The sequence below is a fragment of the Emys orbicularis genome, chromosome 25 (assembly GCF_028017835.1).
Source record: "Emys orbicularis isolate rEmyOrb1 chromosome 25, rEmyOrb1.hap1, whole genome shotgun sequence".
NCBI lineage: Eukaryota > Metazoa > Chordata > Testudines > Emydidae > Emys > Emys orbicularis.
The window spans coordinates 1984232-1999314 of NC_088707.1; the positions used below are offsets into that span (position 1 = coordinate 1984232).

The 15083-nt window shown below is 55.1% G+C and overlaps 1 protein-coding gene across 1 annotated transcript in view; it reads left to right on the forward strand.

The window, feature by feature from the left end:
- Positions 1–14851, forward strand: part of ZNF385C (zinc finger protein 385C) — a 139076-nt gene extending 124225 nt beyond the window's left edge. Inside the window, exons 5-9 of the mRNA XM_065422813.1 lie at positions 2571–2730; positions 6007–6345; positions 11049–11236; positions 12490–12603; positions 14627–14851. Coding sequence (XP_065278885.1) covers positions 2571–2730; positions 6007–6345; positions 11049–11236; positions 12490–12603; positions 14627–14851 — 1026 coding nt within the window. The remainder of the gene's footprint in view (positions 1–2570; positions 2731–6006; positions 6346–11048; positions 11237–12489; positions 12604–14626) is intronic.
- Positions 14852–15083: the final 232 nt, after the last annotated feature.

Below are 15083 nucleotides of genomic sequence, written 5' to 3' on the forward strand. Positions count from 1 at the left end.
GGAAGTGGGATGTGGCTGGCTCTGTAAACTCCTCCCAACACCTTCCTTCAGGAGGGAGTGGGGTCTAGTGCGTTAGGGGCGGTGGAATCGGGAGTCAGGACTCCTGGGTTCTCCTTCCAGCTCTGGAAGAGGAGTGGGGTGTGTCATGATAGTTTATCCTAATTGTGAGCTCGACTGTGCAACGTGAGTGAGAGTTTATCACGCGATGGGAAAAGCAGCAAACAGGAGGCAAAAAGATTGACTTAGTCCTGACGGAAAAGGCCTCCTGATCTCATTCTAGGGCTGCGTTAAGGCTTTTGACACAGCCCCGTGGGACATTCTCAGAAGCAAACCAGGGAGATGACTGTAAGGTGGGTGCACAGCTGTCCTCAAAGAGTAGTTCTCAATGGTTTGCTGCCAACTGGCAGGGCATCTCTAGCGGGATCCCACAGGGGTCAGTCCTGGGCCAGAACTACTCCATGTGCTCATTAATGACCTGGAGAATGGAGTGGGGAGTCTGATTCTAGGATTTGCAGAGGACACCCAGCTGAGCAGAGTAGAATTCAAAGGAACCTTGACAAATTGGAGAATTGGTCTGAAATCAACACGATGAAATTCAATAAAGACAAGTGCAAAGTACGTCAGTTGGGAAGGAAAAATCAAACGCGCAGCTACAAAGCGGGGACTAGCAGGGGAGGTGGCGGTACGGCTGAAAGGATCAATGCGACGCAGGTGTGAAAGAGGCTAGTATCATTCTGGGGTGTAGGAACGGGAGTGTTCTGTGTTAGACACGGGAGGTAACTGTCTCACTCTGCTCTGCGCTGCTGAGGGCTCGGCTGGAGTCCAGGTCCAGGTCCAGGTCCGGGCGCTGCGCTTTAGGAAACATGCGGATAAGTTGGAGAGAGTCCAGAGCACAGCAACAAAAATGGTCCAAGGTTTAGAAAACCTGACCTGGGAGGAAAGGCTAAAAACTGGGCGTGTTTAGTCTTGAGCAAAGCAGACTGAGGGGGCCCCGATCCCAGTCTGCAGACATGCGAAGGGCTGGTGGAAAGAGCACGGGGCTCACTTGTTCTCGGGGGCCACTGAAGGTCGGACTGGAAGCAGTGGGCTTAAGGAGCAGCAAGGGAGATGTTAGGAAAAACTTTGTAACTCTCAGGGGGGCTGAGCTCTGGAACAGGCTTCTAAGGGCGGCTGCGGACACACCCACCCACCCCGTCACAGGAGGTGTTTCAGAACAGGCTGGACCAACCCCTGTCCCATTCACTTGGTCCTGCCCCAGCCTTCTCCAGGTGCCTTCCAGCCCCACATTCCTGCGATGCTCTGATCATGCCTGGGAAACAAGAACCGTGTGGGACTGGAAATCGGTGAACTAAAATGGGTGTGTCAGAAATTAGGCCTGATTGGTGGACAAAATACTGAGGGGAGGGGCTGTTCCACTCATCACGCCCTCTGGGGGGTCATCACAAGGAGATGGGGGATGGGGGACGGACTGAAAGGAGCGATAATTACCATCCTGGGACTCCAGGCCACCTTCCTCCAAATCCTGAGAGGGACCCTGATGTGTTTGCCACCTCCACCTCTGCTGGCTCCAGTTAAATCCGATACACCTGGGAGGTGAGACTTTGTCTCAGCCACCCCCCCAGTGTGGCCTTTTCCTTCCCTACTTTAATACTACTCTTTCGTCTTCCTCGCCCTTTCCCTTCTGTCTCGTGAGCGTCTGGCTTAGCCGGCCAACACTGCTGTAAACCTGTGACCAGAGAGAAGCAGCTAAACGCAAGGCCTTAAACAGCCTGGTGCTGGTACGAGTTTGCCAGGGCTTGGAGTGGCTGATCAGACCGGCGCTGGGCCTGGGTTTCTGCAGAAGCGAGACTGCACCAGAGCCAGAAGCTGCATTTTTTCTCTTTGCTGTTCTTTTCTCTCCCCTCCCCTGTGTGTTTCGTCTTATTTTGCCATCAAGGAAACAGGATCCGTCTTCAACAGCAGCAGCAGCTAAACCAGCTCCAGCCCAGCTCCGCTAACCTCCTCACTTCCCCCCACAGGACAGTTCGGGCCATCTGTACCGCCTGAAAGACTCTCTCCAGCTTTTTTCTTCTTCTTGTCTGTATCTTTGATTAAAGGATACGAGGGTTTTTAATGGTGGGTTCACCCTGGTGCGAAGCGTCTGTGGGCTCTAAATACAAAACTCTGAATCTGGTTGAAAACTGTTCCGTGTTGGACAGTTTCGGGTTCATGTTACACCTTTGACGCTTTCGGCCCCTTTATTCCATCTAAATTAATACAACAGGTCTAGTGGGTCAAAGCAGGAGAGGACTGGGAGACAGGACTCCTGGGTTCTCCTCCTGACCCGCTATCTGTAGACGGGGGCTCACCTACCTCACAGAGATAAAAGGGCTCTCATTAGAAGTTTGCAAAGCGCGTTAGGCCCCTGAGCTGCAGAACAACAAGGGCTCCTTGCTGTAGGTCTCAGAACAGCCTTTGCTTTCCTTCCTCCCCTTCCTCCCCAGCCCTGTCTGTCTGTCTGTCTGTGCCTTCTCACACTGTTGCAGCATTGCATGTGCTCTGACTCGACCTCTCCCTGTTCCCGCCCCTAGAACCAGGCCGAGGCGCATTACAAAGGCCACAAACACGCCCGGAGACTCAAAGCCATAGAAGCTGTGAAGAACAAACAGAAAACGGCAGCGGTCCCCAGCCGGGACATCCCGGCAGACTTCCCTGCCACCCTGGACGTGAGCGGGGATCCCCACAGCACAGGTATGGCCGTAGCCACCTCCCTGGCCCTGCACACCGGAAACGGGGAAAGGGGCTGTTGGGATTTCCTGCTCTCCGCCGTCAGCTTGTACCGAACAGTTGCTCTTCGGGACTCCGTGCCGTCCCCTGCAGTAATAATTCCCCGGGGATGAACAGCGGCGTGATGCTCTTCACGTAGCTCGACAAGGAGCTGCGCTGCTCTCCAGATACCGATTAACGTCCTGCTGGCACGGGTCAGAAACAACATCTGCTTGGCAACTGCCAGCACCACGAGCGAGCGGGAGGCCAGCGGGGTTGGGAACAGGCTGCAGGGCTCCTCATTGCTCTGTGACTGGTTTGCCCGGGTCATTAGCTGTTTGGTGACCCGGGTGTGGGGAGTTGTAACAGCAGTCGGCCCCGGTCCACTGGTGTCTGTGTCCCGGCCTGCCCCTTGGGACTGGTCTGTGGGGCCATCTACGCTGCCGCTGGGGAAGTGACTGCGAGCCCGGTAGCCCTATGCCCGCTAGCCGTGACTCTAGTGTGCTAAATGTAGCAGGGTAGCCACCCATGTACCAGCCTGTCCAAGGCTCTGGGTCCATGTTCGGGCAGCCAGCCCACGTTGCAGTGGCTCCGCTGCCGTTTTCAATGCACTAGCTGGATCTAGCGTGTGTACATCTGTCCATGCCGGAAGTGACACCTCGAGCTGCAGCGTGGAATCACCCTAGGCCCAAACCCTCCCCACTCGCAGCGCTAATTATCAGCTGGCTGGTGGCCTGGCGATATATACCACAATCTCTATTGCAGCAGGTAGAGGTGGGTACTTTATCCTTGCACCCCTCCCACTGCCGGGGCCAACTCCAGTCAGTGTCCCCCACTTGCGGACGTGTCCCACATTTCCCTCAAGGATGTGGAAAAATTGGAGAGAGTCCAGCGGAGGGCAACAAAAATGATTAGGGGCTGGGGCACGTGATGTATGAGGAGAGGCTGAGGGAACTGGGATTGTTTAGTCGGCAGAAGAGAAGAATGAGGGGGGTTTTGATAGCTGCTTTCAACTACCTGAAGGCGGGTTCCAAAGAGGATGGAGCTCGGCTGTTCTCAATGGTGGCAGATGACAGAACAAGGAGTAATGGTCTCAAGTTGCAGTGCGGGAGGTTTAGGGTTGGATATTAGGAAACACTGTTTCACTAGGAGGGTGGTGAAGCACTGGAATGGGTTCCCTAGGGAGGTGGTGGAATCTCCTTCCTTAGAGGTTTTTAAGGTCAGGCTTGACAGAGCCCTGGCTGGGATGATTTAGTTGGGAATTGGTCCTGCTTTGAGCAGGGGGTTGGACTAGATGACCTCCTGAGGTCCCTTCCAACCCTGAGATTCTAGCCAGAAGGTTGAGAAGAAGTGATGCAAATGAGCCGAAGGGGAAAAGGCCCAGCTCAGCCTTTACCAGCAGGGGTCTGTCATGATAACTGATAACTCTATTGTTAATGACCTGGCCTTTCTCAGACATCATAAACAGCCTGATTAAGCCCTGAACCAGTGCCAGTTATTTATGGTGGCCTCCTGTCTGGGCAGCCATTGATTGTTAGCAGCTAATCAGGCTAAAGAGGGTTGTGATTAGTAACGCAATAAACTCCAGGTCGTAAATGCCCCCCCTGCAGGGATGGCCAGAGCAAGAGGCGCTTTCGATCGCTTTCCTGTCCTTCAATTGGAGCCGTAGAAACAGCCCTGCTGGGCTCCGTGTGCTGCCTGCACCAGTGTTGTTGTTCACGGTAGCAGCCAGCTCAGGATCAGGCCCCGTTGTGCCGGGTGCAGGACAGATGTGAAGGAAGAGACAGTGCGTGCCCCAGAGTCTGAACGGGGAGAAAATGCAGCAGGAGGGGTGGAGGCTGGGAACAGGGAAGGGGACGGGAGCACAAGGCCGCGGTTAACGAGAGCTAATCGTCAGGCACTGGTTTGGACCGCGGAGATGTGGCTTCACTTCCTGGCCCCTGTGTGACGCCGGGTGAGTCTCTCTGGGCTGCAGGCCCCGTCTGTAAACGCTGCGGCCTTTGTCGCTACGTCGGTTTAGGCCCCGATTCAACAAAGAATCCCCACTCAGTGAAGCACTTAAATCCCGTTGGCTTCGATGCTGTCCTGAGGCTGGGGCCGGGACTGTAAACTCTTCATGGCAGGGCCTGCCCCACACAGGGGGTCTGAGCTGCACTTAACACAGTGCGGCCCGGTCTCGGCTGGGGCCTCCCGGTGCTACTGGCAAACAAATAACAAGAGGGAAGGTTCTAGGAGCACCCGTTTGCCTCTGCAATTAGCTGTTTCCCAGCTAATCACCAGGAGAGAAACCCTGGCCCCGCTGGACCCGCTCAGGGCAGGGACCATCGTTTTGTTCTGTGTCGTGCAGCACCCAGCACAGTGGGGTCCTGCTCCCTGAGCAGAGCTTCCGTGCAGATACGAAGTAATGATTGAACTTCGTGACATGCAAATGTTCATTCCCAGGGCCCCTGGGCAGCCCTGGACAGAGACCCAGCCAGCCAGGACAGCCGCTTGCTGTGTGCAGTGTTGGAGCTTTGTCCGTCCCAGGATAGCGGCGAGACAAGCTGGGGGGTGGGGTAAGAGTTTTTATTGGATCTGTTGGGGGGAGAGACCCAGGGAGTTGCAGAAGAGCTCTGTGTGAACGCAAAAGCTTCTCTCTCATCAACAGAAGTTGGTCGAATGAAAGCTCTGACCTCCCTCACCTTGTCTCTTTAATAGTCACTTGGCAGGCAGGCGGCCTTTCTTCATGGCAGCTTTCACCTGCACCCAGGAGAAATTAATGATGATCTCTGGAAGGCACCGATTTCACTCACTTGCAAAGAAGCTGGCGAGGCCCCATTGTACTTTTCTGTTGCAGCACAAAGCAAAGGGAAGGGCCCCCTCCCTCCCTCCCTTCGCCCCCTTTGATCCGATTCCAAGGGTGGCTTTTTGAACCAGAGACAGCTGCTGCTCCTGCTTGAACTCAGCATGCCAGATAACAGCTAAGTTGTCCCACTAGGGCTCTTCCTTTTGTGTTGGAGGGAAGAGGCCGATAGAACAAGTGTCTCTCCCTGGAGCCAAGGAGGGATTGGAGCTAATCGCGGCTTTTATGCTGCGTCCGGTTCTGATGAGCTGCAGATAAAAAGCGCTAATGGGAAAGGCCCCTGGGTAAATCAGGATCCGTGAGGCAGGACTGGCTACGACAGCGTGGTGGGGCGGGGGCATTTCAAGGCCTCGTCGCTCTTTGGAAGCCAGGAATTCTTTTCAAGAAAGGAGAACTTTCCCTTCTGTCTCTTTTGCTAGTTCAAGCCAACGGCCTCCTGGGGCTGAAGGAGCCGGACGCTGAGTGTAGCAGCCTCGTGCTGATGCCCACCTCAGAGGAGTCCTCGGCCGAGCTGTCCAGCAGCGTCCCAGCCCTGGTCTCCCCGCCTGTTTCGGAGCTGTCAGAGGGCCCTTCGGATGCTGCCAGCGTGGCCTCTTTGCCAGCGCTGGGAGCTGAGACGCCAGCCACTGAATCGGGCAGCAGCGTCGGCTCAGCCCCTGACAGAGAAAAGGAAGGGAAGAAAAGCAAGCAGCACCTCTACTGCCCCACCTGCAAAGTGACGGTGAACTCGGCATCCCAGCTGGAGGCTCATAACACGGGTAAGGGACTCAGCCGCTGGCCATGCCCTGGCCTGGCCTCCCATGTACCCCGTGCTAGTGAGCAGCACTGGGGAGGGAGGGCCCTGTGGCGTTACTTTCCCATAGCTGGTGGGCAGCAGGGTCGAGAGAATTAAGCGCAGGACTCCTGGGTTCTATTCCGAGCTGTGTGAGGAAGTACAGTCCAGTGGTCAGACCAGGGGAGACTGGGAATCAGAACTCCTGGGTTTAATGATTAGAACAAGGGGGTCTGAGAGCTAGGACTCCTGGGTTCTATGCCTGGCTCTGGGAGGGGAATGTGGTCTAGTGATTGGACCGGGGGGTTCTGAGAACCAGCACTCCTAGGTTCTTTACTTGATTCTGCCACTGACAGGCAGTGTGACCTCAAGCAAGTCATTTACCTCTGTGACTCAACTGTAAACTGTACAAATAGAGCCATACAGACCTTGAAGGGGAATTGTGAGGGGTAATGAATGTTGCTTTAATTAGAAGGGGTAAATTAAGGTGCTTTTCAAATAGTGGTGTTGGTATATCTAGCTCATGCCTGCAGGGGTGGATTTTAGCAAGGTCGAACTCTCTCCTGTTGTTCACGTCGCTTAATTAAAGACATTTTCAGATACGTTTAATCAAGTGATTGGAGGGTACTTGATACCCCAGAGTCGTTTTCCTTTACGCTAATTTTCCGAAGTGACTTGGGCTCCGAAGTGTCTAAGCCACTTTCGAAAATAGAACTTTGGCTCCTAAGTCTAGGAGGGGCTTTTGAAAATCCCTCCCGATTTCCTCCCCTCCCCCACCCAAACCAGACACTTGCTCACATTTTTGTGGTTGCAAATTGTGCACGTCAGAATAAACGACTGCTCTGTGACGCTGGGGAGGATTGTACAATCTGGGGGGCAGGGACAAGCTTTTGGTTCTGTGTTTGTCCCACCCCAGTGCAGTGGAGCGCTGGCCCATGCCTGGGCTCTGAGGGCAGCAGTAATGCAAATAATAATAAAACATTGCCTGGGGAAGAAGCATGACTCCAACGTTAGCAAAAGCTGCTTGTGCTTCAATTTAGGACCAATTATCACCCACCTGGGGCACAGGTCGGGGGCTGTGAGCAGTAATTAGTTAACGCCTGTAAAGCAATTTGAATGTGAAAAATAAACCCTGTTATAATTTTCCTTTCTCCTCCCGTCTGTAGGAGGCTGAGAGCTGTAGATAGACACACACAGCATTATGCATGCAGCTTTCCAGTTGGCATATGAAAAATTAGCCTCTTGCTGAATGCAGAAGAGTGGCAACAGACCTAGCTGTGCTGTTAGTTCGGGGTCTGCCATCGGTGACCCTGTCTAAGCTCTAGAATTACTTGGGGTTGAAAAAGAAAGCGGAGTAAGATCAGATTTAGGTGGGTAGCTAGCGAGTTTTGGTTTGGTCCTTCAAAGCCGCACTCATCCGCAGCAATGGGGACACCTAGTGGCTTTTGAATCCTCTGCAGCTCCCTGCATGTGATGCTTAGAAACAACCACCCTGCAAAGGAAATAGAAAAAAACAAAGAACTACCCCCGGGTTTAAAAGAGAGGGGCCCCCCAATTCAGTGACCGCTGGAAATTCAATCGCCCAGCCCAGCGAACCCCCTGAAACTCGGCCGGGCTGTTCCCGAGGCAGACTGGGCCATTGCAGCATCAGGAGCAGGAAGGTCAGCTGAGGACAGCGGCTCAGGCTTAGCTGCAGACATGTCCTTTTGCTTTTGTCAGCTTGGGTTACAAATGTAGGAGCTGATTTGAGGGGAAAGAACCAACAAACAAGCAAAATGTTCAGGGTTTTTTTTTTTACTGCTACAGCACAGAAGCTGGGCACAGAGTCAGTGGAGTCTCCTAGTCAGGTTCCTAGCTGGAAGCTTAACAATAAAACAGGTGGGGAGTTGCTTTGCTGTCTATGGGGGGGGGGTCTGTTGTACACCCACCAGAATGGTTTTCTGAAAGGGTTCACATTCCCTAAGGTTTACCCCACTCCAGATGGCTGAACATGGTCTGTACAGGGGGTTGAGAAGGGGAAACTAGAAGCTAGGATTCCTGGGTTCTCTTCCCAGCTCTGAGTGGGGTGTGCAGAGTGCTTAGAGAAAGCAGGGGAAAGGGAGTCAGGACTCCTGGGCTCTATCCCCGATTCTGCCACTGACCTACTCTGTGACCTTGGGCATTGCTCATCTGCCAGGTACCGACAGCCACTTCCGTGTACCTCCCTAGACCACAAGTTCATGCTACACACTCAGGGATGTGCCCTAGTAAATGCTTGAACGAGCCAAAGCTCTTTGCGGAGGGACGTTCTCTGGCAGCGAGCTGGACTGAGCGGAACGTTTAAAGCCTCCAAGACTTCGGAAACCACGTAGGGAAGGTCTTGAGAGCAAGCCAGCGAGCCCTTCAGTCGAGTCAGTTTTTGCTGCTTTAGCAATAAATAAAATGCCCCGGTCGAGGGTTTCCTCTCTGGAACTATAGAAACGTAGGGGAAGGGGAAAAAGCTGCCGGGTGAGACGCGGAATGTGCAGGATCTGCTGAGAAGTCATTCTGGAAGAGAAATCACGGCCTGCAAAGAGGCAGGTGGCCCAGTGGTGAGGGTATTTGGATAGAGTTGTTCCTGACTCTGACCTTGGACAAGGCCTGCTCTGTGCCTCAGTTTCCCCACCCATAAAATGGGGTAATGTTACTGCCCTTTTCGGTAAAGTGCTTTGAGCTCTGTGGGGGAAGGGCTCGACAGAAGAGCTAGGTGGCGGTGTTGATGCTACTGAGCATGTCCAGCCAGCACAGCCCGTTCTGGGGCCAGACCTGTGCTTTCTGCATGCGCAGGCCTCGTCTCCTTGAAGCCAGGTCCCGTTGCTCAGTAGGTGGCAGCTGTCCTGGGTCAGCCAAAAGAGCCGTTTTCTCGCCAGGCTGACAAGAGACAGGGGTTGCCTGCCCCGGGGCCGTGCTGCAGCTGGGAGTCACAGGTGCAGCCTGGGCCGAGCCAGTAGGAGCCGATGGAACTAGCCCGCGTTGGGAATCACTCTGTGTAGCTCTTGCGTTCCTCTGGGAGCATTGCTGAGCTTGGCTCACTGCTCCCATTGGCTCTGGTGTTTTAGTTCCGCCAGCTCTTGGCAGATCTCCTGCTGGTTTATGTAAAACCTGCAGCATGCAGTGTCTGAAGGCCAGTGCAGCCCTGCTCCAAGGCAAGTCCCTTCCTCCCAGCCCACGTCCAGCGCGAGGGAGAGCTCAAACCGCAGGCTGGCGGACGTCACGCAAAGGACACGCAGCAGAGACCCAGTCTCTTCGGGGCCCGGAATCATCCCCTTCGAAGCCAGCCCCGTTTTCTCGTATTACACGTGCCCAAGGTCAAAGCCGGCTCAGCGCTTCGGTCCGGAACCTGAGCCCCAGGAGGATGCGAGAGCTTCGCCTAGTGGCTCAGAGATTGGGCCCAGGAAGGAACGCTGAGCTAGCCAGCGCTGTGACCGCCCGACAGCCTGCGGGGGCGAGAGCTCCCAGAAATGACCTCTGCTCGGAGGGACTCTGACACCACACGCTGGGCACCACCTTGTACAGGGAGGAGAGCCCAAGAGACAGTTCCCTCTGGCTCCTAGACCTTCATTAGAGCCAGATCTTCCAGCAATTCCAGTTCAGACTCTTCTGCTGTCAGGAGTTATAAACTGGCCCCAGAGGTTTTACGCCGAGCTGAGCCGTGGAACGTCACATGGGCGGTTCGGAGTCTGGTGCGATTCTGGGCTTTGGCTGCTGTTTTACTAGCTTGCTCTGAAGCTCTCCTCATGGGTGATGTCTAGTGGGTGGATTTCTCGTTAAGGGGGAAACGTCCGAGCTCTGGGAACAGGGATTGTTTGTGCTTTCCCTGGCGGCCGCCAGCTAAGTGCTGGGAGACACTGGGCTCAGAGTGAGGAAACCCGACTCCTATCCTGGCTCAGACACCGGCCCGTTGTGTGACCTTGCACAAGCCCCTTCCCTGCTCTGTGCCTCGGTTTCCCCTCCCACCCCGTGTCTGTCGTGATTATTTAGACTGTAAACTCTTCAAGCCAAGGGCCGTGTCTCACTATGTGTATTGGGGCCCCAGTGTCGTCTGGGGCCGGTACCTGCTGCTAGAATGCAAATGGTATTGACAGACACTGCCAGCTGCCTGCCAGAAAGTGACTAGATGCAGGAAACTGAATCTGAACAATGAGCAGACCAGAAATAACAGCTTCCGAACGGGTGGAAAACCCCTGCGATTGGTGAAATTAACCATAGGAGATGGCGCTAATGTAACGCCAGAGCTCGCGTCCTACCTCAACGCTCCGGGAGGCTGTTCTGGCACTTCTGGGGGAGCCAGAACAGTGGAGTACGGCACATCCGGTAGTTGTGTTCCAGCGCTCCCCCGCAGTATAACACCCTGGCAAAGAGTCTGGCGTCCCCCTCTAGAATCGGGTCCATAGACGAGAACAGCCTGCCATGCCTACCAGCGAGGGGAGTTCGTCTTTAGCTCAGGGAGCGGGTCTGTGCTCCCCAGTCCGTACAAGGAGGGGGCGTGGGGCGGGGAGAGTCGTTACATGAGTAACACTGCAAACGGCAATATTTTCAAATGCGTCTTGTGCCTCCTCCGGAGCAACGGATGCTCACCCCAGAGTTTGCGTTTTTCAACGGTGTCTTAACCCGAACGCAGGCCACGTGGTCCCTTTGCTGAGGGTCTGTCGTTTTCCCTCTGCTGTCCAGGGGCCAAGCACAAGTCTATGCTGGAGGGTCAGACCACCCAGATGCGGCGGGGCCGGGGCAAAGTCATCCCCAGGGCAGGGCACAAGTCCAAAAGAATTGGCAACAAGGGCAGCATCAACATCCAGAACAAGGCGTTCCATTGCCAAGTGTGCGAAATCTACGTCAACTCGGAGACCCAGCTCAAACAGGTGATGCCTCCAGCTCTCCCACTGTGCCTTTCTCCTCGGCCTCTCCCCTCGGTGGGCAGGGGCACGGGGCAGTCTCAGCACCCAAGCACGTGAGGTTTTCATGTGTGCCAGGGGGTGGGGAGGATCCTGCCCCACAGCCCCCCAAAACATCCTTAGGGGGTCACTTGGCAGGATGATCCATGCAATCCCAGATCCTCCAGAAAACCCCTGCTGCAGATGGCACCTTGCAAAGCGCAGCTCTGTGGTGCAGTGGGGGGGTTACGAATCCCTTTGCCTGGGCCCAATTGCTTCTCCCCTCCAGGGGAAGAGAACAATACTTGCTGTTTTCATGAGGTTTGCAGAGCCAGCTGACCCAGCGTGGAGGGGCGGGGTGGCTGGGGATTAGGAGCTGGATAGTTGCCTGGATCAGACGATGGACTGAAATGGATGCCTGGCACAGCTCCAGATAAGTCAATTTATGTCTAATCAGTAGCACCTTGTTCAGGAAAAAACTGCAGGGTGCGTAAACCAGGGCCCAAGGTATTGAGAAAGGTCATCCTGGGAGCAGGGTTCTTCCGCGTAACACGAACGCCCCATGCTAACAGTCTCTTTGCCTCTAGTGACCAGGGGTGGCTCCAGGCACCAGCGCACCAAGCGCGTGTCTGGGACGGCAAGCCGTGGGGGGCGGCCTGCCGGTCACCGTGAGAGCGGCAGTCAGGCAGCCTTTGGCGGCGCGCCTGCGGGAGGTCCGCCCGTCCCGCGGTTTCGGCGGCAATTCGGTGGCGGGTACGCCGAAGGTGCGGGACCGGCGGACCTCCAGCAGAAATGCCGCCGAATCTGCATTATCAGCGGACCTCCCGCAGGCGCGCCGCCGAAGGCTGCCTCACTGCCGTGCTTGGGGTGGCAAAATACATAGAGCCGCCCCTGCTGGTGACTAGACCATGCACAGAGCTTTACAATATTTGCATGTATATTTGCTACTGGCTGCAAGCTAAGGGACTTGATTGTGTAGCTCAACCAGTAGCGACTGATGCTCTTCGCTCCAGAGGTCTTGAGTTCATTTCCTGCTGATGATCAAACAAGGACCATCATTATATGTACATGCAAATCCCAGAACCCTAGAGACTGAAGCAAAGGCTGCATTTGGTAATTACCGAGAGCGAGCTGAATTCCCAGGCAGAGAGCATGGCTTTGCGGGGTCACTTCGCACGCAGTGGGTTTGTTTACTGTCAACGTGTTATACCTGTGTGTGACGCTGCGTTTTCCATCTGCAGCACGTGAGCAGCAGGAGACACAGAGACAGGCTTGCTGGGAAGCCACCCAAGCCAAAATACAGCCCATACAACAAACTCCAGAAGAACGCTGTCCTCGCAGTGAGTATTCTAAAGGTATCTGTCTCCCAGAAGCCCTCCGGCCACGGTGCCTGTCTGAAATGTTGCTCACACTGTTTGTCAGCTCATGGGATTTTATCGCGAGGCCCACAAGATGTGGTGGTTTCCGTTTTCAAAGCCCCAGCTCCAGGAGTCCTGTGATTATGTCAGGATCTCAGCTTTCATTGAACAAAACAGGGAATTTCTTACCCTCATGAATGTGGAGGGAAGCTTGGAAGCGAGACCCTTACAGTCTCTGACACCACAAAGGAAAGAAGAAGAACTCCGTGTTTTTTATTTTTAAAAGACAATGATTTTTACCTGAATCCCAGGGTTTCTAGGGGAGCTGACTCGTGATTTTTAAATGCTCGGGGTTGGCAGTGTTTTTGTTCAGCTCATGCCAAGTTCCAGGGTTCGTTCGCAGAGACGCGAGTCTGCTCTGCAGCGCAGCAGCGGCTAGTCCTGGCCCAGCGACTTAGCGGTAACGATCGGCAATGCTGGGCCTCGTTTTCTGCTTCCTGTCCCAGGAGGGGAAATGGAGCTGACCTGATCCTGAGGCAGGTCAGGGGAGGGTTTCAGTTCAGGGCTCCCCTGGATCATTTCCCGCTGTGGGACTTGAACAGAGGCTGCCTTGGGATTTTCTGCGTGGGGCTTCTGGTGGCTGGGAATGTGCTGGCGTTTGCTCCGTGGAAAGGCTGGATGGGTCTGATCCTGGTGGGGATGCTTTGATGGTCATTTCTCAGGTAGGTTCAGCCCCAGGCTCCCTGGCTCATTGGTGCTGTGCTCTGATGCCGTATACAGAAAAGGGTGCCGCTAACACGGCCGAGACTTACTAATATTTTTGTACAGAGCCATTCTCGAGCCCTCTCCTCTCCCCGCCCCCCAGCTGATTAGCTGCTTTAAAATCAGTCTTGGCCTGTCTGCCCTGGGAGCCGCCACCCGATCAGTGCTTGACAAATGGCTTTAGAAGGGTTGCTTTGGTGGGCAGACGGGGCCTGAGTGGGGAGAGGAGCTGTTCCAAGTGCTGGCTGGAAACAGAGACGGGGACACTTGAACTCTGGCGCACCAGGAGTGTCACTGAGGTCCTGGAAGAATTCTCAGCATCTTCCGAGGGTGCCAAGCGCTACGGAGTTTCTTGTCTCCCGGATCAGCCGTATCCTGCCTGTTGCAGGGAGACGGGATGAAAATGCTTTCGGAGGTCTCCTGCGGCCAGATGTCGAGTCCTTTCAAGGACAAACCTGATACTGGCGGCTCCTTGACCCGATGGATTCCCAGCTCAGTGTTAAAGGAAAGAGCTACCTAGACTGATAGGGCTTTAAGGCCAGAGGGAACAATTAGGCTTGTGTAATAGTCTGACCTTCTGTATAGCCCAGGCCGACAGCACCACCCAAGGGTCCTTGCCATGAACTGCAAAGGGAAGCTAGAGTAGATCTGTGAGAAAGGCCTCTGGCTAGCAACTGTCAACCTCGCTGCACGTGAGGGATAGCTCAGTACGGGGGAGGGATCGCTCAGTGGTTTGAGCATTGGCCTGCTAAACCCAGGGTTGTGAGTTCAATCCTTGAGGGGGCCACTTAGGGATCTGGGGCAAAATCAATACTTGGTCCTGCTAGTGGGGGGCTGGACTCGATGACCTTTCGGGGTCCCTTCCAGCTCTATGAGATAGGTATATCTCCATTGAAAGCCAGAAGATTCAAAACTGAGACCTGGTAATATGCCCCCCTCCGACATACAACGAATGACTGGCCTGTGGAACTCATGTCCACATGATATCATTGAGGTCAGGAGCCTATCTGGATTCCTCTGAAGCTGCAAGTTCTGGACTAGAAGGGTCCTTGGTCTGATCCCCTGGGGCAGTTCCTATGAAATAGAAACTGGGTGACTCTATTGATCCCAGGCTCCGCGCCCACATGCCTGTTACCAGACTAACCCTGAGACCAGGGCTGGCTGCTCCACTCCCTGCAGAGCCGGCAGTGCCAGGATCTCTCCTGCAGCCTGGTGGTTCATGTGCTTTGTCTCTCTCTCTCTCTCTCTCCCCCTGCAGTCCAAGCTGGCTTTGCAGAAGCACCTCACCAAAACCTTGGCTACCCGCTTCCTCCCGAGCCCCCTCACCACGGCAGCCATGTGCGCCATGCCTGGCCCACTCACCCTCAGACCAGCCACCGCCACAGCCCTCTTCCAGGCCCCGCTCCTTGGACCAGCGCTCTTCCGAACCCCGCCCGGGCACGTCCGCGCCACGCCTGGCCCCATCGTCTTCGCTCCCTACTAGAGCCCGCGCCCGCCAAGGCTCCGTCTCTCCCGGACGCGGCGAAGAGCCGGCGAGCCGTGCAGCAGGACAGGGCTCTGTTCCCATGGGGCAAACGATCCTTTGTAACCGTTGACCGAGGTTTTTTCTTTCCCTCCCACTGGGCTAGGAGATTCCCCAGCTGACTGCTCTGCCAGGCCTGGCTGTACCCCCCGTTACCCACACCCAGTGCCCCAGTCGGTTCTGCCGCCCACTC